This window comes from Sus scrofa, chromosome 18 (assembly GCF_054392235.1).
Source record: "Sus scrofa isolate SSC_HxYL_T2T_F1_AM1 chromosome 18, Sscrofa_HxYL_maternal_Yorkshire_Landrace_v2.0, whole genome shotgun sequence".
Taxonomy (NCBI): domain Eukaryota; kingdom Metazoa; phylum Chordata; class Mammalia; order Artiodactyla; family Suidae; genus Sus; species Sus scrofa.
The window spans coordinates 14,064,428-14,090,863 of NC_139400.1; the positions used below are offsets into that span (position 1 = coordinate 14,064,428).

The 26,436-nt window shown below is 39.9% G+C and overlaps 1 protein-coding gene across 12 annotated transcripts in view; it reads left to right on the forward strand.

Annotated features, from left to right (window-relative positions):
- The window catches only part of KMT2C (lysine methyltransferase 2C), a 286,602-nt gene that overhangs the window by 131,876 nt on the left and 128,290 nt on the right, over window positions 1–26,436 (forward strand). For all 12 annotated transcript variants that reach the window (XM_021079123.2, XM_085005082.1, XM_021079130.2 and 9 more), the window contains one exon: window positions 20,729–20,891. In XM_021079123.2, the coding sequence (XP_020934782.2) occupies window positions 20,729–20,891 (163 nt within the window). The remainder of the gene's footprint in view (window positions 1–20,728; window positions 20,892–26,436) is intronic.

The following is a 26,436-nucleotide window of genomic DNA, read 5'->3' on the forward strand; positions in this document are numbered from 1 at the left end:
AATGCCGGATCCTAAAACCACTGATCGAGGCCAGGGATCAAACCCACAACCTCATGGTTCCTAGTCGGATTCATTTCCACTGCACCACAATGGGACTTCAGAATTAGCATTTTTGTATTGACAGGTGGAATATCTGGATCATATGTTAGTTCTATTTCCAGTTTTTTTGCGGAGCCTCCATACTGTTTTCCAAAGTGGCTGCACCATTTGCCTTCTTGCCCACAGTTTGCAGGGGTCTCTTTTTGCCATGTCCTGGCCAACACCTGTTATTTCTTGCCCTTTGGATAATAGGCTAACAGATGTGAAGTGCTCTCTCATTACGGTTTTGATTTGCATTCCTCTAGTAGTGATGTCGAATATGCTTTCATGTGCCTTTTGACCATATCTGGGTCTTCTCTGGAAGTGTTTAAACATTCAGCTCCTCGGCCCATTCTTTAATCACATTGTTTGGGGGGTTTTCGGTTGTTGCTACTGAGTTGTTCACTAATCTTTTGCAGTTTCTAATCTGTTGTTAATCATATCCAATGTAATTTCATTTGTTTTTATTTTACGAAGTTTGGCTTTGCCTTTTTATGTCTGTCATGCCTCTACTTAGCTTGTTGAACACATTCAGTACACTTGTAAGAGCTGTTTGAATGTTCTTAACTGGTTGTTTTTAACATCTTTGGTTTGTCTGGGTTACTTCCGAACGTTCATCTCTGTTTGGATTGTGTTTTCCTGCTCCCTTGTGTGCCTGGTCGTCCTGACTTGGATGTCAGGAGTGGTGAATTTTACCTTGGTGGTGGTGGATTTTTCGCAGTAGGGAATGAGAAGGTAAGAGTGATGAGGAGTTCCCTGGCTCTGTGAGGCCGAGTTGGCAAGTTCTTACTGTCCACGGCCTGTCGGTCCTTTCCTCGGTCCAGGTGCTCTCTCAATCAGAAGGCAGTTATGACACGTGGATACAGAATAAAAAAGAACCTTTTCTTTATTATTTTAATAAAAGAAAATCCTTCTCATATGCTTTCCTCTACCGTAGCAGGTTTCTCCTAACATCTCATTAACTAGAATTACTTCCCTTGATATGGTTTAAACCAATAGGCAATCTAAGAGTTGAGACAGCCACCACCTGCTTAGACTGTGATTCTCCTCTGGGGCCAGGGATGGTACCTGCCCCTCTAAATCTCACTGCTGCTTAGAGGAGGGTGGCTTTCTGAACAAAATTGAGGCCCTTGGGAAGGAAGAAGGTGGAATTGATGTTCTGTAAGTTAATTAACAGTGTCTATTATTGAAACATATTTTCACTGAGAAGCCTGAAAATATTTTAATAGTAGGAAATATTTAAGACGGTGTTTGGAGAATGCATTAAGTTTCAGTCGATTCACCTAGAAGATCTAGACAAAAGGTCACCTGTCTGTTCTTTGCAGACTTTTTGCTTTTTAGGGCTGTGGCACATGAAAGTTCCAGGTTAGGGGTTGAATCGGAGCTGCAGCTGCTGGCCTCTGCTACAGAAACATCCACGCCAGATCCCAGTCGTGTCTGCAGGCTACACCACAACTCACAGCAAGACCAGATCCTTAACCCACTGAGGAAGGCTAGGGATTGAACCCGCAACCTCATGGTTCCTGGTTGGATTCGTTAACCGCTGCGCCACGACGGGTACTCCCAGTCTTCTTACAGTCCTGATTCGCACTCCTCTCTGATGGTTAGCGATGTGGAGCATCGCCTGTTGGCCCTCCGTAGGTTTTCTCTGAAAAAAACACTTACTCGGGTCTTCTGCCCATTTAAAAAAATTGGGGTGTTTGATTTTAATGTTTCGTGGAAGTTGTTTATAAATTTTGGATTTTAACCCCTTATTTCATATTATTTGCAAATATTTTCTCCCCTTCAGTAGGTTTGTTTTGTTTTGTTTTGTTTATGGTTTCCTTAGCTGTATAAAAGCTTTTAAGTTTAATTAGGTACCATTTGTTTATCTTTGCTTTGTTTCTTTTGCCTTAGGAGACAGATCCAAAAATAAAAAAATTTCTGTGCCTTATGTCAGAGAGTTTTCTGCCTGTCTTCTTTCCAGAAGTTTTATTGTTTAAGGTCTTACATGTAGGTCTTTAATTCCTTTTTTTTTTTTTTTTTTGGTCTTTTGTCTTTTTGTCTTTTGTTGTTGTTGTTGTTGTTGTTGCTATTTCTTGGGCCGATCCCGCGGCATATGGAGGTTCCCAGGCTAGGGGTCGAATCGGAGCTGTAGCCACCGGCCTACACCAGAGCCACAGCAACGCGGGATCCGAGCTGCGTCTGCAACCTACACCACAGCTCACGGCAACGCCGGATCGTTAACCCACTGAGCAAGGGCAGGGACCGAACCCGCAACCTCATGGTTCCTCGTCGGATTCGTTAACCACTGCGCCACGACGGGAACTCCTTTAATTCCTTTTGAGTTTACTTCTGTATGTGGTGTGAGGAGATGTTCTAATGTCAAATTCTTTTTTTTTTTAATTCTTCAATTTGTTATGTAATGTATCTTTTTTTTTTTTTTTTTTTTTTGTCTTTTTTGTCTTTTTTGTCTTTTTGCCATTTCTTGGGCCACTCCCACAGCATATGGAGGTTCCCAGGCTAGGGGTCAAATCGGAGCTGTAGCTGCCAGCCTACACCACAGCCACAGCAACGCTGGATCCAAGCCTCATCTGCAACCTCCACCACAGCTCACGGCAACGCCAGATCCTTAACCCACTGAGCAAAGCCAGGGATCGAACCCAAAACCTCATGGTTCCTAGTCGGATGCATTAACCACTGAGCCACAACGGGAACGCCCGTAATGTATCATTGAACTCAGTTTTGTTAATATTTTGTTGAGGATTTTTGCATTTATGTTCTTCAGTGGTACTGGTCTGTGATTTTGTTTTTGTGTGTGTGATATTGAAACTGACAACCCTTAAGACTTGAACTTAGCCAGAACCCAGACTGGGACTTGAACCCACAGTTTTTATTTGTTTAATTTTTTTTTTTTTTTTTTTTGTCTTTTAGGGCTGCACCAGTGGCATATGGAGGTTCACAGGCTAGGGGTCTAATTGGAGCTGTAGCCTCTGGCCTATGTGAGAACCACAGCAACGTGGAATCTGAGCCACATCTACAACCTACCCCACAGTTCACAGTATCGCTGGATCTGTAACCCACTGAGCGAGGCCAGGGATTGAACCCGCATCCTTATGGATGGTAGTTGGGTTCGTTAACTACTGAGCCACTACGAGAACTCCCTAATGTCATTCTTTTACACGTCTAGCTTTCCCAGAACCACTTTCTTTTTTACGTTTTTGATTAAAACATAGTTGGTTTAGAGTGTTGTGCCAGTTTCTGCTGTATAGCCAACACCTACTTGTTGAAGCATGTGTCTTTTCTCCATAGTATATTCATTTTTCCTTTGTCATCAGTTAATGGATCATAATTTTGTGGACTCTCTATTCTGTTTCATTGATGTATGTGTCTGTTTTTGTGCCACTGTCATACTGTTTTGATTATCGGAGATTTGTAGTGTAGTCTGGCGTCATGGAGTGTGATAGACAAAGGATCGTCTTGAACCAAATTTGGGGGTATGTGGATTCTGAAAGAATGTCACATGTAAGAATGGTGAATAACGTGGGTAGGGAACAATGGGGAAAGGAAATGGAAAATATCCTTAACTTTGCATGCTAAGCCAAGGAATTTCATTAAGGAAATTTCTTTCTTTCTTCTTCATTTTTTGTTTGTTTGTTTGTTTGTTTGTTTCGTTTTTTAGGGCTGCACCCGTGGCATATGGATGTTCCCAGGCTAGGGGTCTAATCAGAGCTGTAGTCGCTGGCCTACACCACAGCCACAGCAACTCCAGATGCGAGCTACCTCTGCAACCTACACCACAGTTCATTGCAACGCTAGGTCCTTAACCACTGATGGAGGCCAGGGATGGAACCCACAACCTCATGGTTCCCAGCTGATTCTTTTCCACTGCGCCATGACGGGAACTCCACATTAAGGAAGTTTCTTAATAAGAGGAGTAGCATTAACAGGTCAACCCTGCCAGCCTTTTGTAGTTAAATTGAAACAGGTTTACTGGAAGATAAAAATGTTTAGGATTACCACTGTAATTAAAGGTCAGTAGATGTAATTTTCTGAATTTCGGCATTATGTGTGAAATATGAAAAAATGTTGCAAGGATGGAATGAGTTGTGTTTTGTTCTTTATGAATTAGCTGGAGGACTTGAAAATGTCTCTGCAGTTTCAAGCCTGATTATACGGAGGAAAACAGGAGTTTGTTTTGGCTGTAATGAGCCTTGAACGCCATGAAATATCTTTGGGACAAAATGTCAGGGCTGGAACGTAGCAGTAACAGTGAATCCAGCTGCCAACAGAGAACTTTAAATAGGAGGAAAGAAGGGCGTTCCCATTGTGGTGCAGTGGAAACGAATTCAACTCGGAACCACGAGGTTTTGGGTTCAATCCCTGGCCTCACTCAGTGGGTTAAGGATCTTAACTGGCGTAGCCTTGAGCTGTGGTGTAGGTCACAGATTCGGCTCAGATCTGGCATTGCTGTGGCTGTGATATAGGTCGACAGCTCCAGCCCCTATTTGATCCCTAGCCTGGGAACCTCCATGCCATGGATACAGTCTTAAAAAGCAAAGAAAAAAAAAAAGAAACTTCCGTAATGAGATTCCTTGGCTTGGCGTTGACCGTTTTGTCGGTGTTCAGGAAGAGGTCCAGTAGAGGGATGGATGGGACTTGGAATATGTTATAGGGTGTGTGCTAGGAGTTCTTGAGTCTCGGTTAGTAGATTTAAGGAAGTATGGCCGGTGATTTCACATGTGTTTTTGTACGACTTTCTAAAAATATTTCCTAAATAAACACAGTTACTGTATTGAATAGGAGAGAATCAGGGATCTTAACTTTTCCTCCATCTGATGTCAGCTGATGTCGAGTAATAGCCTCACCACATAGTGTTACCTGTCTTTACTTAGTTTCTTTATTTTGCTCGGTAAGAAATTACTTGCTGTCTTCTCTCTAAATCGCAAGGCTGTGAGGAAGATGTCAGGATCAGTTATGGGTTATTTCCTCACAATACTGAGTGCCAGATCTGGCTATAGCAGGATTATCCAAGATTTGACCACAGAATGCTTTAGGTAAACGTTAAAAAAAGGGTTTTTTTTATTCCTCAATGAATTTATGACATTTATAGTTGTACAATGATCATCATAATCTAATTTGATAGATTTTCATCCCACACCCCCAAACTGATAAACCTAAAAATTGATGAGTTTCTTTTCTTCTTCGCCGCCAACTTTATTCTTCACATTTATTTAGGATTTCAGTTGGGTGGAAGCTAAGAGGAAAGTGGAAACTTCTGTTTTGGAAAATTAATACAGTAGACACATAGTTAAAGTTGGAAGGCTCGTGTAGTGAAAATGTTTGGCCTTCATCTTTTTCTTAGTAAAAGTCATATTTTCCTTTTACTCTTTCTTTTTAGTTTTAAGTTTGATATAAGGAAATGAACTTAGCTCGTGATGCGGTAAGCGGTCGTATTCTTTAATGTTAGAAAGAATCTCGCTGAGAGTGCCCGGTACAGTGAATTAAAGCTCTGGCATTGTCATTGCTGTGGTGAGTTCTATCCCCGGCCCAGGAACTTCTACATGCTGTGGGTGTGGCCAAAAATAAAAATGAAGAAAGAATTCCTTTGATGTCAAATGTGGGGGCAGGTGGAAGGGATTATCATAAACTTCCATGTGCATGAAACATTGCTTGAAGGCTGTACAGAAAACCAGTAAAGTCCTTTGCCTCTAGAGCATTTATTCTGTACGGATTTATACAAAGTGACTTTTCATTGTCTACCCTTTGGAAAGCTTTGTATTTTGACTAATGATGATGTTTTGCTTTTCTATCTTTTTGCTTTTAGGGCTACACCTGTGGCATATGGCAGTTCTTAGGCTAGAGGTCAAGTCAGAGCTGCAGCCGCCAGTCTACACCCCAGCCACAGCCACAGCGGACCTTTACCCACTCACTGAGTGAGGCCAGGGGTCGAATCTTTGTCCTCAGGGACACTGTGTCAGGTTCTTAACCCACTGAGCCACAACAGTTTTTTTATTTCTTTGTATTGTGTGATAAATGAGTCTAATTTCATTTTCTCACATAAGGAGAGCCAGTTGTTACTACACCACGAAACCTCTTTCCTTCCCCTCCCTCATTTGAAAGATAACCTCCGTCATCCAGCAAATGTTCAGTCCGTGTAGATGAGGAGTCTTAGCATCTGGGAGGGCATGTGTACTCTCATCTTCAGCTGCAGCTCAGAAACTTGATCAGCCCTTCTACTGGGAATACCTAGAAAAGCTGCATAAAATCTGTTTTGGAAGACTCTAAGGGCATGGGAGACCTGTTAGGTGAGGACAAGGTAGAGTGAGAGCCTAGGGGGAGGGGTTTTATCCAGAGGTCAGCTTGATGTAAACTTTCTTTTCTCCTCTGAGGCGTTTATCCAGTTCATAAAAGGCCAGTTGAGAGTCTGGCAAATGGACCAGAGTTTCTGGCAGTCTGTAGCCCTAGAAAGGAAAAGTAGGCTTTAGGGGCATTAATCTAATCAGCTTTTATTCGGGACCCCTGCAGGTACATTAGAGGTTAGTGTGTTATGCCCTGCTGGTCACATCCAGCCACCACTGTGCTCATACGGTCCGGAGTCCAAGGTAGTTTTTTCCTTTTAAAGGAGTGAAAACTCTTAAAAGCACATATTTCATGACACATGAAAATCATATAGAAATCTGATTTTAGTGTCATAAATCGTCACACTTGTCAATTTGTGTATTAGCTGGAGCTTTTGTTGCACTAGTGGCCGTTGAATTGTGGCTGCAGAGGCCATATCTGCCCTGCATTGCTGTGGACATGCTCCAAATCACAGCGACACAGTTATGCTTTGTCAGGTTTTGATTGCCACATGTGTTGCTTTGGCATCCTTTTTCTTTTCTTACTGGTCCATACCTTTCATGTTAAACAGGAAGAAAAGAGAAGAGTGGACTTTATACGTAGTGCTTTTGAGGCATGGTGGAGTGGATTCTGTTGACAACTAATTAGATAGCAAAGCATTATATTTGTCATGTGGGGGTCCCTAGAGCTGTGCCGAAAGAATACAGTACAGGCGCACGCATCATTCACAGGAAAGTGATGATCAGAAAAAATACTAGTTAGGGGGTTCCCATTGTGGCTCGGTGCTAAGAACCCTACTGTAGTATCCATGAGGACGTGGGTTTGATCCCTGGCCTCGATCAGTGGATTAAGTGTCTAGTGTTTCCATCAGCTGTGGTGTGGGTCACAGGCTCAGAACTCACGTGGCTGTGGCTGTAGTGTAGGCCGGCAGCTGCAGCTCCTATTCAACCCCTAGGCTGGGAACCTCCACATGCCTCAGGTGCAGTCCTAAAAAGGAGGGGACAAAAACAGAAAAAGAAGGAAAAAAATAGATGTTAAAGTGGTTTATCTAATCATGGATGAAATCTTTTACAAAAGTGAGAAATGAAAATGAGGTTACAACTAGAGTAAGTTTCCAAATGGCTCATTTGTTAGCCAAGTAAGGAAAACCATTTATCCGCAATAAGTTAATATAAGTCATGTTTGATTACAGCAGTCTAAGAAATGCGTGCACGGAAAATGAAGACTATTAGCTTTTCAGTAAGAATGGTGGTTTTTAAAGGTTGAGGGCATTCTGAGTAATATCAACTGTCATTTTAAAACAGGGAAATGATTTCTCATGGTTTTCATAGGCTCCTGATGAGTCAGTAGATGTTACTGTACCACTCAGTTGTTGTTTATTCTAGGAATCAGTGCTCAGTTTGAAGTGACTGCAGAATTAGTCTTTATGAGTAGTCTGCAAGAAACCACTACAGAGAAAATATTTTCCAATAAGTTGAGGAAAAACTATTTCAGTATAATGCAAAGTGGGATTTACTAAGATGTGGACAGTTAATATTGGTGACAATAAGCATGGAGCAGCAAAAGGCTTTAGTTTGACAAATTTACAGAACTTGTTAAAACATCATGGTGTTTAAAAACCTGTGCTTATTTATTGTATAAAAATACAGGCACCTGACAGCAGGCATTTTACAGAAAATGTTTAAATCTGTTGTGGGTTATTAAAGTAATAGTGTCACTAGTGAGTTTCATTTGCTCCTGTGGATGTCACCATCTCAATTCTAGGATTTTTTTTTCTTTTTGATCTTTTTGTCTTTACTAGGACCGCACATGCAGCATATGGAGGTTCCCAGGTTAGGGGTCTAATCGGAGCTGTAGCCGCTGGCCTACGCCACAGCCACAGCCACACCAGATCCAAGCTGCGTCTGCAACCTACACCGCAGTTCACGGCAACACTGGATCTTTAACCCACTGAGCGAGGCCAGGGATTGAACCCACAACCTCACAGTTCCTAGTTGGATTTGTTTCTGCTGCGCCACGATGGGAACTCCCAATTCTAGGAATTTTTGGTAGAAATAAAAGCTGAATATATTGAATTGCCCTACTAAGCAACAGTTTGATTACTGAACAGCAGTAAAGTTTTATTGCACCTCTTAAAACTTGGGGGCCTTGGTTAAGTTTTTTTCTAAGTGTAAATCAAAGTGTAAATCAAATACTTAATGGATTTGGAAGTCAACTTTTGGTTCAGACTTAATAATATTTCCTAATGGAATCCAGCCTACAATTACAAGCAGAGAACTGTTTTTGCGTTAACCTTACACGATGGTAAAGTCATTTCTACAACAAATGATAACAGCTAGTGTTAACTTGAATCACAAGTAATGTCTAGCTGCTTTATATACTTTTCATGCCATCAGAATTTGAAATAGTAGGATCTCCCTTCCCACATAAATTTGGTACCGAAACACTTCCCAGGCTCAAACTACAATTCCAGTAGCAGTGTTTGGCCCCTCGAGGCAGTACAAAGGACATTTCCATATTTCAGCATCCATTTAACTGTGTAATTGAGAGGCTAAAACCTATGCTCTAATTGAAATATAATTACATGCTAAAACAAAGATCAAGACTCTAGTAAAATTTTATAAATGCCTTTTAAATATGAATGTGCTCAGATAAAATTATATGCTTGTGGACTGATAGCAGTATGTGGCGGTATTTCTGTGTGAAAAACTTTTTTCAAAAGTGAATATATAAAATTTCATTGTATACCAGAATAAACAGATGAACGTTTACAGTCCATTTTTATGATAGAGAAGTGTCGTCTTGAACTCCAGTTACTGAAATGTCATCTTCAATTCAGATCCAGTCTTCTCATTAGTAGGTTTGTGTCACACCCCGTTATATTAAATAATTACCATATTTTGAATAGTAACAATAGTTATTTAAAGTTTTGTGGAAATTTGTTTTTTGTTTCTTAGTAGATAAATACTTATGCAATATCTTTAATTTTGCCTCTAATCCCACAAAGTCTAAAATATTTACTGTCTAGTCCTTTTCAGAAAACTTTGCTGATCTCTGGGCCATACTCTCAAACTTAGGGAAAACTGGACCAAAAAAAATATGTCTCTACAAAGTCTTGAAACCCAGGTTTGTTTGTTTGTTTGTTTTGGTTTTTAGGGCTGCGCCTGTGGCTTATGGAGGGTCCCAGGCTAGGGGTCAAATCGGAACAGCTGCTGGCTTACGTCATAGCCACAGCAACCCAGAATCCCAATGCCAGATCCTTAACCCACTGATCGAGGCCAGGGATCGAACCCACAACCTCATCGTTCCTAGTGGGATTCATTTCTGCTGCACCACAACGGGAACTCCGAAACCCAGCTTTAAAAAGCAGCTCTCATACATATTGAATTAAAATCTACTCTAACTTATGTGCCTGTCTGAGAAAAAATTAAATCCTCTCTAGTGGAAAATAATATATCTAGTGCCTCAAAATACCTCCATATTAAAAAAAAAGTTTCAGCGGTAAATCTCAAATTACTCAGTATGCTAGAAGATAGGACCACATCACTGAAAATCAAGAGAAAGAACAAATAATAAGAAAATGTCTTTGAGTTCCTTTTGCATTTCTGCATGCAATTATAAAAAGACATAGAAAGCACTGACTGTAAAGGAAAATATTGAATTCAGCTACATTAGGAAAACAACTTTTGTGAACAAGACACTAAAATAAAAACACAAGCCCTAGTGAAGAAGAAGATAATAGCAACAAGTATGGCCAACAAAAGATACCACTTCTAGAATGTATAAAATAACTACAACTCAATAAGGAAAACAAAGACAACCCTATAGACAAATGGGCAGAGGACTTAGGCAATTTACAAAACAAACAAACAAAAAATTACACATAATCCAAATGTCTAGTAAGCTTTTGAGAGGGTACACAGTCCCTTTTAGTAATTACGCAATATAAATTGAACCTGCAATGAGATAGCATCATGTACCTATTAGATCAGCCAAAGCTAAGTCTAAATGTAGTAAGGGTTAGTCTGCATAGGATCAGTCTTCATCTACTTGTGAGAGAGAGTGAAAATTCGAACAGTCATTTGGGAGAACAGGTTGCAATTATCTGGTAAAAAATTGAAGAGACACTTCTATGAATGACCCAGCAGTTTCATTCCCTGTTTATATACCTTTGTGACGTAATGTTCTCAAGTTTTTGGTGTCAGGGCACGTTTACATTCTTATTTTGAAACATTAATGTCTAGCTTAATAGAAGATAGCTGAATTCTCACACTGCTTCTGCATTCAGCATGTTAACATAATACTGATTTGGTTGAAGTATGTGAAGAAAATCCAACCTCAAAAAGATGCGTACCAGGGAAGTTCCCTTGTGGTGCAGCAGGTTAAGGATCCGGTATTGTCACTGCAGCAGTCTGGGTTGCTGTGATACGGGTTCAGTCCTTGGCCTGGGAACTTTAACAGGCTATAGGCATGGCCTGCGCGCCCCCCCTCTCCCCCCCGATATATACTAGGAAAAGGCAAAGTTATTTTGCTAGTCATTTCAGAGAATTGTGAATATTCCTATTTGATATGACACTAAAAGTTGACAAGTAGTTTCTTAAAGGTTTGGTCAAATGTGGAATCTGGAACCTTATCAGTGAACATTTCTTTTACTCTTTAATATTATAATCCATTATCTTACAATTTCAATGGATCTTTTACCTACCTATGATTTTATTATAATATTAATTGGTCTTCTGGAAAATACTGGTTCATTGAGTAATCCAGATATTTTAAATACTGACAACAGTTTAGTAAATAACAAAATTTACATTTGTTATTATAACCCTGATCTCATCAGGAAAGTTTAAGCCTTGGGAAACAGTCAGGCTCACTGAGGTGGATGTAAATTTTCTAAATTTTGTCATTGGCCATAAATGTTCTCAGTTGCTTTCCTTGCAGTGATAGGCTCACTTTTTTTTTTTTTTTAAATCTTTGAAGAAATATCTGTCAGATAATCAAGCCTGTATAGTTGTCAGTTTTTCTTCCATGTACAAGTAATATTACATGAAAAAGCAGTTATTTCTGTTTATAATCAAAAGGTCACAGAAATGCCATTCCTGAAGAAAACGTTCATACTTTGGTGTAGCAGAATTATTTGATGGCTTTATTTACCATTTTGTCACACAGATATTTAAACACAGGGCTTACTCTGTGTGTACCTTTGTTTGTTTCTGGATGTTGGCTTCTTTAGCAGCTCTTCTTCTGTATGAATCAGAAGGCAAACCTAGGGAATTGATGCTCTCTCCTTCTTTAGTACCTGGGCTCTAGTGTGCCTGCCGTTTTCTCTCTGCGTTTTAATGTTGTTTTGTGTGTGGCTTATGTGTCTTGTCAAGGTTTTTAGCTGTACTTAGTGTAAGATACAGGGAGAAGTGAATTTCCTCCATTTACTCTGGAAGTGGAAGACATCTGCATTCAGTTTTAAAGGTCTTGTGTGTGTTTCTGCACACACAGTTCTGGGCGGGCACGCTTTTCCTCTTTTCCACCTGAGAAGATATTCTTGCTTTGTATCCGGTCTTCATTGTTTGTGATGAGAAGTCTGGAGTCAGTAGCATCGTTTTTCCTGAGCATGTAGGGTTTTGATGGTCTCTGGGCGCTTGAAAGATGTTCTCTTTATCTTTGGTTTTGAGCCATCTGATAATGATGTGCCTAGGTGTGATTTTCTTTGTATTCTTCCTGCTTGGGGTTTGTCAAGCTTCTTAAAACTGTAAATTGATTTTTTTTTCCAGCAAATTTGTGAAAGTTTGACCTTTATTTCTTATTCTTTTTATGGGTCCCCTTTTCTCCTCTTCTTCTGCAACTCCAATTACATGCATTTGATATTGTCATAGGTTATTGAGACTCTGTTCTTCACTAATTTTATTTTTGTTCTTCAGAATGGATGAACCATTTATTTCCAAGGTTGCTGGTCATATCCAATCTTTTTTATTTTTTGCTTTTTAGGGCCAAACCCATGGCATACGAAAGTTTCCAGGCTTGGGTGTCGAATTAGAGTTGCTGCTGCTAGCCTTACACCACAGCAGCACGGGTTCTGAGCCATGTTTGAGACCCACACCACAGCTCATGGCAACACTGGATCCTTAACCCACTGCGTGAGGTCAGGGATTGAACCCTCATCCTCGTGAATACTAGTCGGATTCATTTCTGCTGCGCCACAATGGGAACTCCCCATATCCAAACTCTTGTTAATAAGCACATCCACTGACATTTTTAGTTAAGTTGCTATAATTCCTTTGTGTAGAATATCTGTTGGGTTTTGTTTTGTTTTGTTTTTAGCCATGCCTGTGGCATGTGGAAGTGGCCGGGGGTCGAACCCCTGTCACAGCTGTAACTGGAGCCCCAGCAGTGAGAATGCCAGATGCTTTACCTTCTGAGCCACGAGGTAGCTTCTCCATTGGGTTTTACTTTGTAATTTTCATGGCTCTTCCATTGCGCTGCTTTTGGTTATGAACAGCTTTCCCTATTTGTTGCCACTTTAAAGTCTCTGTTAACCCTGTCATTTTCTATTGAATATTTTTTCCTTGTTGTGGGTCCCCCTTTGCCTGTTTTTTTTTTTTTTTTCCTCTTTCCTTCCCCATGTCTAGGGATCGTTAGTGTATATTGAACATTTTAGATGACAGGTTATAGATACTGGAGTCCATTATTTTGTCAGTATCAGGTGTTTTGCCTTTTTTTTGTTCCTGGGAGACTTGGTACCGCTGGACTTCGATGCTTCCCTGCAGTCGGTGACCTGGGACATCTCCCCGCCGTTCCTAGCAGGCACCTCAGCTGGTGTCTTCCCTGAGCAGAGTTCCTCTGTGAGTGTTTGTTTCAGGGGTATAGCGAGGATTTGAGAGTTCATTCTGTGTGGGGGCTCCCTTCGCCATGCCTTCTGCCCTCCAAGGTTGCCCTAGGTTCCATCCTTTCCGTCATTGTTGAGCTTGACCCGTCTTCTCCGGCTGGTAAGACTGATGCTCCTTGTTTGAGGTCTAGTACCAGTCTCCCCTTCCAGGCACATTGGGGAATGGCCTTAGCGGAATCCTTTTAAACACAGACCTTAGCCAGTGATGATCTTTTAAGAGTGAAGTGTCTTTCTCTTCCAGCCTTGGTTATTCATTCACAAGTGACTTTAAGAAGTTAAGTTTTATATTTTATTGAGGTTTTACAAATTTTATTTCCAAGAGAGTTATTCTTATACTAGCCAGTCTACTATTATCTAATAAGTACATCCGTTTCTTAAATGTGTGAGTCATTCTTCTATTAAGATGTATTTTAATACAATATAATTCATCCTAAGGGTACAATTGAACATATTTTAAGAATAATGTACAGTCATGTATATAACTTTCATCCTAGTCAAGATAAAGACTGTTTTGTCACCCAAAAAAGTTCTCTCCTAACTCTTTCAGGTCAGTCCCTTCCTACCACTCTAGCTGCTAGTGGTCACAGATCTGTTCCTCTCCGTGTAGACTAATACGGAAATGGATTGGTACAGAAATCTCTTCTGTCTGCCTTTCGTACTTGGGTAATGGTTTTGAAATTCACTCATTCACCAGCTGAGAGGGCTTTGGTTGTTACCTATAAAGCTGCTTGAACATTAACTGCTCTTCTACCTTGTTGCCAGCACTGGATATCGTGTTTCTAAATTTCAGCCATTCTGGCTGGTGTTCAGTGTTCTTTCATGGTGGGCTTGATTTTGCATTTCTGGATGAGTCATAAAATTTAGCACATCTTCATGAAGTGTCTGTTCAAATCTTTTACCCCATACTCCTCCTTTTCCCAGTTGATTTGTTTGTCTTCTCCTTGCTTTCAGGTTGGAAGAGTTCTTTGTAGTCACCATAGAAGTCATTGATTAGAAGTATATTTTGCAAATATGTTTGCTAATCTGCAACTTATCTTTTTTTGTAGTGTTTTTTGAAAAAGCAGAATGTTTAGGTTTTTTTTTTTTTTTTTTTTTTTTTTTTGGTCTTTTTGCTATTTCTTGGGCCGCTGCTGCGGCATATGGAGGTTCCCAGGCTAGGAGTCAAATCGGAGCCGTAGCCGCCAGCCTACGCCAGAGCCACAGCAACGCTGGATCCGAGCCGCACCTGCAACCTACACCACAGCTCACGGCAACGCTGGATCGTCAACCCACTGAGCAAGGGCAGGGACCGAACCCACAACCTCATGGTTCCTAGTCAGATTCGTTAAACACTGCGCCACGACGGGAACTCCAGAATGTTTAGTTTTGATGAAGTTTTGTTATTTGTCAGTTTGTAAATTTTTTCTTTCTTGGATTATGCTCATTATGCCTTACATTAAAAATCTTTGCATATTCAAAGGCTACCTTTAAACATTTATCCATTTTATAATTAAATTGCATGTTTATAATGAGAGTATGAGGTAAGATTCAAGATTCTTGGGGGTTTTTTTGTTTTTGTTTTTTGTTTTTTTGCTTTTTAGGGCTGCATCCGTGGCATATGGAGGTTCCCAGGCTAGGGGTCCCAATCGGAGCTATAGCCGCTGGCCTACGCCAGATCCGAGCTGCAAGTTCGACCTACACCACAGCCCACAGCAACACTGGATCCTCAACCCACTGAGTGAGGCCCAGAATCGAACCCTCAACCCCATGGTTCCTAGTCGGATTCGTTAACCACTGAGCCATGACGAGAACTCTTGCCATCATCTTTTGAGTCTAGTAGGATAGAAGATATTTAGGTTATTTGCTGTGATTAGGTAAATACTATTTTGATACATATTCAGCTGCTACAAGCGTCTTCGCTTACAGTATTAATATTTTCACTGATCGTACTTCTGTGAGAATCATTTTTGCCAGTAGCTCTTGTCATGGAGTGTAGTAGAAGCCTGCTTTTGTCCCTTCTGTTTGCGAGACTAGTGGGAAACACACTTTGGTCTTCAAAGTCCGATACCAGCGTTTTGTTCATCCAGAATCTGGTTCACCTGAATTGACTCCAAGTACCGATGTGTTTACTGCCTTTTCGTGTATAACTTCTATTTGGATTACCTCTTTCTGTCCGTGTACTGCTTGTGGGAATAGAAGTTCTTGTCCTGTTGCTGGAATCTTTTAAGAAGATGGGCGTTCTTCTTTTAGTTTTATGTGTAAGCTGAGTCTGCCAGTTGACATCAAGAGGTTGGACCATAGGTCATACAAATACATCTGTTCTTATGTTCAAGGACACGATTTTTTTTTTTTTTTTTGTCTTTTGTCTTTTTTGTTGTTGTTTTGTTGTTGTTGTTGTTGTTGTTGCTATTTCTTGGGCCCCTCCCGCGGCATGTGGAGGTTCCCAGGCTAGGGGTCGAATCGGAGCTGTAGCCGCCGGTCTACACCAGAGCCACAGCAACACGGGATCCGAGCTGCGTGTGAGACCTACACCACAGCTCATGGCAACGCCGGATCCTTAACCCACTGAGCATGGGCAGGGATCGAACCCGCAACCTCATGGTTCCTAGTTGGATTCTTTAACCACTGAACCACAACGGGAACTCCACAAAGTCTACTTTTATGTCAAGGAAATTCATGAGATATGTGAGCTTTAATGACTATTGGAAATTTCGCTGTAATGTTAGACTCATTTTAATGTGAGCTTTATTTTTGCCCTATTCACTGCTTTGTGGTTTGGACCCTATTTTTATGATCATTATTGCTATACCTGCTTTTTTTTGTGCTAGTGTTTGTCTGTTCTTTCCCCCCAGCTCATTATTTTTGAATATCTTGTGTTACTGCATCTTATGCACGCACATACAGACACACACACGCATGCATGCACATGCACATGTGTTATGTGTTCCTATACATAAATAAAAGGTTTTTGTGCGTTTTTATTAAAGTGTGTGTGCACACATGCGTGTATAGGATATATTTTGCACATTTTGCAAGTTGCTGTTTTTAAATAGGGAATTTATCCTCTTTGCATTTATTATCCATGGACTTGAATGTTAACATAACAGGTATTAAAATTTTAGTTTCAAATAATTTTTTGTAGACCTTGGAAGATACTACTCTGTTGTGTTTTTGCATTTAATATTGCTAATGAAAAGTAATGCCTGATTCTCCTTTCAGGTAAATGACCTGTTTTCTTTTTTAGGGGCTGCTGGAATTTTTCCTTTCTCCTTGTAATCTTAAAATTTTGCTAATGTTTCTAGGTGAGGCATTTTAAACAGAAGCTGGTGTTTTCTGTTCTAGGACATAAGGTGCCTAAGAGTGAGCGCTTTTGCGGTAATACAGAGATCAGCAGGACCAAAAAAAGACTCCCGTCTTTCAGCTTCCTCATGTTACATGGAAATTATGCTTAATAAATGTGGCCTCTTATTATAACATTTTAATAAATTTTCCTTTAGAGTAATTTATTATAATCCTTCTCTTTTCTCTCCTTTTGGTACTCTTTATGAGCAGATGTTGGACCTTTCTGATCAGTTTGCCGTGTCATTTTGCTTTCTTTCTTACTTTCTGTCTTCTTTTTTACTGCCTTCTTAGAGATTCTTAGCTGACTAGTAAGAAGAAACAGTTATTAGTAAAGTTTAAAAACAGTTTGCTGTGTGGAAAAATAGTAGTATTTAATATTTCTTAGAGCACTTAGCCCATTGCTATAATTGATAAAGAATAAATACATGATAATTAATTGAATGAGCTTTGGGATATCCTCAAACTTGTTCTTGCTGTTTTATAACTCATCTTTAACTTCAGTCTCTTAAATTTGGTTGATTTTAATTTGTATTGTTTTTTTTAAGAGAGCCTTCCTTGTTTCAGTCTAGTGAAATTAAAGTTTTGGAAGTTCATCAGACTTTCTTATCGGTGGCAATATGAACTTTCATTGAGAGTGTCTCCTTGAATTTATGTTCTTCGACTAGTGTCAAAAAGTATTTATAACACTTAAAAAAAAAAATCTTCTTCTCCTGTCTTTTTTTTTTTTTTTTTTAATGATCAAAAAGATAGAAAAATATTATTTGGGAGTTATATTTTTTTATCTTTTTTTCCCTCAGCATATGGAAGTTCCGAGACCAGGGGTTGAATCAGAGCAGCAGCTGCCAGCCTGCACCACAGCAATAGCAACACCAAATCCAATCTGCATCTTTGACCTACGCCACTGCTTATGGCAACACCTGATCCTCATCCGACTGAGTGAGGCCGGGAATTGAACCTGCATCCTCACTGATAGTTGTTGGGCTTGTTACCACTAAGCTGCAATGGAACTCCCTATTTAAGAGTTTCAAATATTAATTCAAATAGATTGTTTATTTGATAAACCATTTTAAGAGCTGTTTATTTTACCTTCCTCTCTTAAAATTAGCTTTGTAATTGTTACTTAGTTTATAATTTGTTTGATATCTGACATGCGGTATATGAGGGCCCTGATGTTAGGTTTCCTTTGGAAATTTATTCTTTGACATTTTCTACAATTTTACAAATGCTTTTCATTTGGTTCAAAAAGATCTATTCCAGCTTATATAGATAGTAAGTATATGTTTTCTTTCAATGCCAAATGTCTTTCATTAGCTATGTAATTATAACAGATGGGTTTGAAGCATTCACTTAAATGCAGTTAATGTTTTATCTCCCTTGCTTTATTCCCTGATATCTTTATATGATATTGTAAATTAGTATGTTGGATACATTCCAGGACTTCTCATAGTGGTTTAGCTAATGTCACGTAATATTTTCCATTGCAAATGTGATTAAGAGAACATGTTGATGATTCTAAAATGATATAGACATTGGGAAAAGGATCAATTTAAATTATTTTGTTTCCTTATTATACACTTTTAAGTAAAAGTCATTATATTTTATTTGCCAAAATTATTTTTAGGGCAAAAGGCTTCTGTACAATTTGCCATATGCTACAAAAATAACAGAAATTCTAGGTTTTAAAACAGTTTAGCAGAAATTCTTTTTGACGTTAATGAGTTAATAAAAACTTTTTAGTGATTGTTTGGACACATAAATCTGCTTTCCTCTTTGGACTTTAGCTTGGCCTGGAAATTCCAGTATCCCCAGACTACCTCCATATTATACATGTCTTCAAACTGGGTTCTGTCAATTTAGTAAACATATTTAGATACTATGGGAGGTTATGACATAAAAATATATTCAGTTTGGAAAAAGCTGATTATTATACTTTATCAGTGAAGACAAAAAAGGTTTTATTTTCTTGAGACTTTATTTTTCTGTACCTCTGGCATGTGGAAATTCCTGGGCCAGAGATCGTACCTGCAGCACAGCTGCAACCCGGGCCACAGCAGTGATGCCAGATCCTTGAGCCACAAGGGAATTTTTCTTCCGTCTTTTTAATGCAATAATTCCTTAGAGTACAAAAAGACAGCTGAAATGTGTATTAGTCTCTGAACTTGGGGATGTTATATAAAACGAAAATGTCACAAATATAACTAGTGTTTATGAATTACTTAGAAGGTACAGTGGTGAGGTTGACTGCAGCCAAAATGTGTAGAAGCCACACTAAGAGACACTTAGCTTTCTTATATTGGTTCAGTGCAGTGGACTGATGGCAATGAGGAAGAGTTTGCTGGCATGTGATATCTTATGTAGATTTCTATGTAAAACTTTGAAATTAATTATAATTTTAAAACTACTGTATAACTGACTCGCAGAATATGGGATCAGTATGTTAGCATGTGCAGCTATTCACAGTAATGTTAGCACTCCCTCTGCTACACGAGGCTCAGTTTTACCCCGGTTGTCCCATTAGGCTTCAGTTGTTTGGGCTCTGCTGTTCATTACGCACACCCACAAAGAGATGACCCAACCTGGAGTTCATTCAGTATGTCGGAATATGAGCACCTGTCTATTAGGGACTTTCTGTGTCAGGCAGCATTCGTGGCGCTGCAGATGCAAGTATCATACAGCCTGGTGCTGCTCCTCAAGGATCTTGGACGCAAATGAAAAAAATAAATATATAAGCAAGCCCCGTGCAGTAGCATAAACGCTACCCCAGAAGTATATGCAAGGTAGGCAGCTAGGCATCTCCTGCACATGGAGAGATTTTATGATGTATGATGCAGGACACTCAGCAAGAGCTCCTCAAAGCAAATGGTGCCTGAAGTGGGCTTGGGGGCCCAAGGAAGTTTATTGATCCTTCTTAAGCAAAGCCCAGTAAGTAAATTCAGAGCTGTGGAAAATTCATACTGACGGACTCCTCTCACGTCCGGTGCCCTTGACTTTCCTCTGTTGCTCATTTGAGACATTTCTTTCTTTCTTTTTTTTTCTTCCCTTTTTTGCTTTTTAGGGCCAAACCCAGGGTATATGTAAGTTCCCAGGCTAGGGGTCAAATCGGAGCTACAGCTGCTGGTCTATACCACAGCCACAGCAACACGGGATTTGAGCCATGTCTGCAACCTACGCCACAGCTCACGGCAATACCGGATCCATAACCCACTGAGCAGAACCTGTGTCTTCATGGATATTAGTCGGATTCATTACCGCTGAGCCACACTGGGAACTCCCGAGACATTTCTTTGATTCTGCTTGCCACTTGCAAGAGAAGAGAGCCAGATTGGAATGGGGGAGGGGAAAGCCAAATGACTGAATTGTTCTCCACATTACCAGCTTTTTAAAGAAACTTGAAACTGACTGCCAGCCACAGTGAAGGGTGTGGATTTGTAGGTGTGCCTTTAACCATGTTGTTGACACTCATTAACTTATTCTACGATTAACTAGTTGACTTTTAGGCAGGGTGAAAATAGTAAGAGGTTTTGGAAATAGTATATATTCATTTTTTTTTTTCTGTTTATTGGTGGGATTTAATCACCTGTTAAAAGTAACCGTCAACTAGAAACCTACCCTTTAACTGTATTATTAATTTTTTTTTGTCTGTTTAGGGTTGCACCTGCAGCATATGGAGGTTCCCAGGCTAGGGGTTGAATTGGAGCTGTTGCTGCCGGCCTGCACCACAGCCATAGCAATGCGGGATTGGAGCCGTGTCTGCGACCTACACCAGATTCTTAATTCCCTGAGCGAGGCCAGGGATTGAACCCGTGTCCTCATGGATGCTAGTTGGGTTAGTTAACCACTGAGCCACAGTGGGAACTCCGTATTACTAATTTTTTAAAACGGTAATTGTACATGTTTGACAAAGTGAAATGCCGACTTACTCAGCTTGGAGGATGAATATGTATAAATCAAGCACTGAACTCAGAGCCTCAGGTTTTATCATTTTAGCGAATCCATCATGCAGTGTTCTGCAGGTTCAAATTGCTAGTAATGTGCATACAGACTTTTTAATACCTTCCTAGCCCCCCATTTGAATGTTGCTGTCCCAGGATTTATAAGGAGATTTCTTTATCCTTTGCTCCCTTTCAGCGATGTGCATTTTGTAAGCACCTTGGAGCCACTATCAAATGCTGTGAAGAGAAATGTACCCAGATGTACCATTATCCTTGTGCTGCTGGCGCCGGCACCTTTCAGGATTTCAGTCACTTCTTCCTTCTTTGTCCAGAACACATTGACCAAGCTCCCGAGAGATGTAAGTTTCCTATAGATAATATTTTAAAAAGTTGTCAGTGTATTTACTTAAAATAAGAAATGTCGAAAGTTCCCTAAGTGTTATTCTGCTTGCAGGAAAAGGTATTACTATGGAATCTTGATAATCGGAGGAATTTTCACTACAGATCCTTGGGGGTGGGCTGAGAGGGGAAGAATTGGTTATCCACAATATCATTGAAGTCAGATCCCAAAAGATATTTACTCAAAAACTCAAGAATGGTTTGCATGTTTTTTATTCTTAGGAAAGAAAATTTAACCATTGTGGAAAGATAGATATGCCTATTATATGGTATTTTAATATGTAAGGAAGTCATTTAAAAAATCAAACAGTGTCTTTTACACTAAAAAAAGTACCCATTTGGAGAGTTAGATGATGCCTCACTCAGGTGTTATTTCAGAATGTATGTTAACAGGATCACCAGACAGTTTGAAACTCTTGGAAACTGTAGACCTGATAGCCCTAACTCTTAATGCTGCTTCTCTGATTCATCTGTCTTGGTTGTCTATAATCCTCAGTGGTCCTTTTTTTCTTTCTTTCCAAACAGTATTTTATAATTAGGTGAAAATGTTTAAATGTTTGAAAATTTTGTTGTACAGAAGATTAAAACTCTTCCAATCCTTATCATTAAATAGAAATCTTACCTTTTTCTTAGTACACGGATTTCCAATGAGCATGCATGATGTGGGCTCTTTTTTCCCTAGTAAACTGAATTTCCAATCTGACTGGGAAATCTCTGGGATGCTTGATTGTCTTTTTTATGTCATCTCTTAGTTACCTAATTGTTAGCTTTTACCTGTTTCTTAGCAATGTCGATAAAGGCTTTTTCCTGTCTTCCCCAGCTTTGGGAAACGTAAATACAGCCACATCAGGCTTCAGCTGAAGTGGTCTCAGGCACAGTTAGACTTCATGACCATCGTTTTTTTCTTTGCTCAGTGCCATAATTTCATCCTCAGTTAAAGTTATTTTTTGTCTACATGTGTCATCATATTGCCTTTTATTACTCTGCAGACATAAATTATACCTAAGACAAACTGAAATGTCAGATTGTATTTAGGCTAATAAGGGATTTAAAGTTTTAAAAATGTTTTGGATTACACACTGTTAAATCTGGGAGAAGAAAAACGTTCGCACACAGCAACCATTATGAGTGTTGTTTATTTTAAGAGCTCACATGGTCACTGACTTCACTAAGTCAGTCACCAGAGCTGATTATTTTCTGGTTGGTACAGTACACTTTCCCAGTTGAATAAAACAACTGTGGGTGTGTTTAAGAATCTGGATTTTCTTCAGCCTTTTGTACCTAGTCATGATTTAGACCTCAGTAGACAACATGCAAACTTTAAATATGATTCTGTTTCTATATGATAAATTTTATTACTTATTGGCAGTACTACTTTCTGTGGCAGACTGTGTTCTGATGTATGTATCTCACATGTTAGGGATCAGATCATTTTGTAAAGTAAGTGTGAGGACTGGGGGGAGATGACTTGCTATCATTGATCATATGCATATAATGAAAGGTTCCTGCTGGCAGCATAAAGCTAAAAGATACACTAGATTTACTGGTACCTTGCCTTGTTCCAAAATAGACTTACAGAGACTCATAAAATATATGAACAGTAGGATAAAAATAAAAGTAAAAATTAAATAAAGCTAAAATTTGGCCATGGGAAAATAAGGATAGGATAAATGCAAAGGTAATGATGAGACTGATACCCAAAATAAATGCAACTAAGGCACAAGTCTGGCTCCAGAGCTTTCCAGCAGGCAGCATGAAGAAGGGAATATGAACAGTTACCTGCTTTGTAGTAACAAAGCAGTAATTCATTTGATGCTGAGACTGTGTATACACTATGTATGACAGTGAAAAGTTGTCTTACAGTAGCTGTCTTGCAGGTTAAAAGAACGAGTCCCACAGGGCAGTATTTTATAACAGCCTTCATAAGTCAGTGGTGTAAAACCAAAGCCCAGTTGAGTAAACTCTATTCCTTAGGGAACTTAAACAGTGCAGTCTAAATACACAGCTTCCTGACCATCTGTTTTAATCCAAGGATGTAGAGAATATTACAGATAGACTGTCTTGTAATAATGTACAAGAGTATGCGATAGTCTTACAAAATCTTTCATTTATTTGCTTAGCTGTCCCTATTGTGTATCATAGCCCAAGGCTCTTAGCTTTTTAATGTTTTAAAAATAGAGATATCTCGGAGTTCCCATCGTGGCTCAGTGGAATCGAATCTGACCAGCATCCATTCAGACTCGGATGTGATTCCCTAGCCTTGCTCAGGGGGTTAAGGATCTGGCGCTGCTGTGAGCTATGATGTAGGTCACAGATGTGGCTCGGATCGGATCCTGGCTGTGGTGTAGGCTGGCGGCTATAGCTCCGATTCAAACCTTAGCCTGGGATCCTCCATATGCTGCTGGCGGGGCCCTAAAAAGACCAGAAAATAAAGGAGGGGGGTATCTTTCATGGCAGTGTTATTAATAGGGTTCAGTGACAGTGAAAATCATGTATAGCATTTTACCTCATATGTATATGAATTACTTTACTGAAAGATAGTTATTTTAGCTCTTCTCTGAGGCTCAGGTTATATGTATGCATTGAGTATAGTACTTGATGCTTCTGGCTCAGTGTAGAGCAGTACGCTGTGGTAGTTAACTCTGTTAGGAGTGGGATTGACAGCTTTTTATGAAAGTTGAAAAATCGAATAGAAACACAGACCTCACTATGTAATAAAAGTCCCAGCAAGAGAGCATCAGAAAATAATTTTGGTGTGCTCTGTCACAGACAAGTGCTGGTCATGGCTCCAGTCTTCTTTTTATGATATTGCAAGTATACGCCAACCTTGCCTGGAACTTGTCCACTAAATATCTATCTGAGACAGAGCCCCATGTGTTTCCTGAGTGGTACTTTGCCTCAGGGAGAGCTAGATGGCAGAGAGCCAGCCATGCAGGATCAGAGGAAAGAGCACTGCTGGCATAGACAGCCCTTGAGGAGTGAGCTCGGCATGATTGCTGAAGGGACAACTGGTCGTTGTGCCTGAACTTAGTGTCTGCTAGACGGATAGTAGAGACCACGCCAGGGTGAACAAAGACCGCATCACAAGTAGCTCCTATGAGTCAAGCACAGGGTTTGGGTTTTACTGCCTGCAGGGAGAAGGCTTCGCCAGGCTTGGGAATTCACCTTGGGAATGCTGCATCCTTAATCCTCCCCCTCCCCCAGTGTATTGACTGATCGCTCAGCTTTAACTTCTACTTCTTTTAAAGTGTTTCTCCTACCTCGTTTTCTTACTTGACACCAAGTCCTACTCTGTTAACCTTAAAGTCTGTCAGCCCCTCGACCTTCCTTTCTTACCTGCCTGTCTCCGCTGTGGGCCAGCCTCTCTGGACAACACCCACGATTTACTTTTTCTTTCTAGGGGTTCCGTCTGATAGGCACATCACCTAGCACTGTGTCCTTCCTGCCAGCAATGAACACATAAATAATAGGCAATGCAATGTCGATGAAAGTTACACAGCTATGCCGATTCAGTCCTTTTAAAATTGACTCTGCTCTTCTCCAGTGCTTCTATTCGTGTGTGCTTTCTAGGCTTTCTCAAGCAGCAGTCTCACTTTCCAACTTGACTGTGTTTGAGGGTCTGTGATCTAATTTAATCTAATTTAATGAAGCTCCATGTTTTTGTCTTTCCCTCCATTTCTTCTCTTGTCACAGCTGTCCCTTAGGAAGTGACCTGTCCAAAGCGTATTCTTCTGTTTCCCCTGCTCTTTTCCTGTTCCCTCCATCATTTAGCTTCTTCGTTCTCTTCCTGAGCTGGCACTTTCCCCTTCTGCTTTTGTACTTACTCGGATATTCTGACCTTCTTTGCCCTTTCAGTGGGCATTGATACTGATTAGTGGTAAAGCGCATCTTTGGGGTCAAATTGACCTGGATTTACTCCTGTCCTCTCTTAAATTATCTTCAGCTGTAGTCTTTCACTCATTCTCTTTTGCGTTCCCAACTGCGTAAAGAAAATTTTCACTTAATTGTTTGATTACTGCTTCAAAGTTAATGCGTCTGTGACTTGCAGACATATGTATCTATGTATATGTACGTATACTTGGGTCTTGTGTGACACTTACGCAATCCATTAATGTCATCTTCTTATTCATGACTCCAAAAGGCTGTTTCAGTGTTTTGACAAGTATCTTCTCCCCAGTTGAGAAAATGGTTGGAATCAACTTTCTCTATTATTTTTACATAATGCATGATAAATGTTTCTGGACTGAATATATCACATGGATTTTTTTTGGCCCAGCTTATTAGATGATGCATAGAAATTAAACAACATGACAGTATTGTCATTAATTGGTAGAAACTGTCATAGAATAGAAGGTAATCTCTGCCGTAGTGATACACACAGTTATCTTGTTGCAGAATGAGTTTTGCTGTGCAATAGGAATATGATGTGAGCAACATAATTTTAATTTTTCTAGTAATCATGTTAAAAAAATTGACACTAATTAAAAATATATTTAATCCCATGTGTCCCAAATGTCAATATTTCAACGTGTGATGAATAACAGTTTTGAGATCCTGACATCAGTAGTTTCTCTTGTTAAATCTTTGGAATCCAGAGTGCGTTCCGTATGTACAGCACATCTCACGTCAGACTAATCAGGTTTCAGTTGCGCAGTAGCTACGTGTAACCAGTCGCTACCACGGCACAATGAAGTGGCAGGGTAGCAAACTTGAGAACCGTTCACAGAAGCATTTAGATAGTCTTCCTAGAAAATTACTATAGAAAGATGAACTGAATATCTGATAGAGTCCAGTATTTGCCCCAATTTCTGTAAGTGTTGAGGGTAGGTAAAAATGAGAGATTAGTTTTTGGCAATGTACCTACTTGAATGAGTAAATATGGGACTCTCTTTTAGTATTAAGAAAGGTAATTCACTCTATTTTGTCATTTCTATAAAAATGAATATATGTCCCTTCCTTTTGAAAATTAATGATTTATTTTAAACACCTATCGTTTAAAGAGCTATTTAAAAGTGATTTTAGAAGCAGCTCCTTCGTGTCAAATACCACTTGATTTGTGCTAGCAATTGAGGATACAAATTTGAAAAAGACAAGGTTACTACCCTTCAAGGATTCACAGTATTGAGTTATAATTAATTGATTATATAACAGTTTCTTCCAAGCACATGGGGAAAGGAGTAGTCAGCAACTAGATCGGCATTTAGTGTGTTAACATTAGATAGTCAGGGTTTATATTTGAGCAGGATTTTTTTTTTTTTTTTTTTTTTTTTTTTGATCATACTGTCTTTGTAGGGCCGCACCCACGGCACATGGAGGCTCCCAGGCTAGGGGTCCAATCATAGCTATAGCCGCCGGCCTACACCAGAGCCATAGCAATGCAGGATCTGAGCTGCATCTGCAACCCACACCACAGCTCATGGCAACGCCGTATCCTTAACCCACTGAGCAAGGCCAGGGATCGAACCCCCGTCCTCATGGATGCTAGTCGGGTTTGTTAACTGCAGA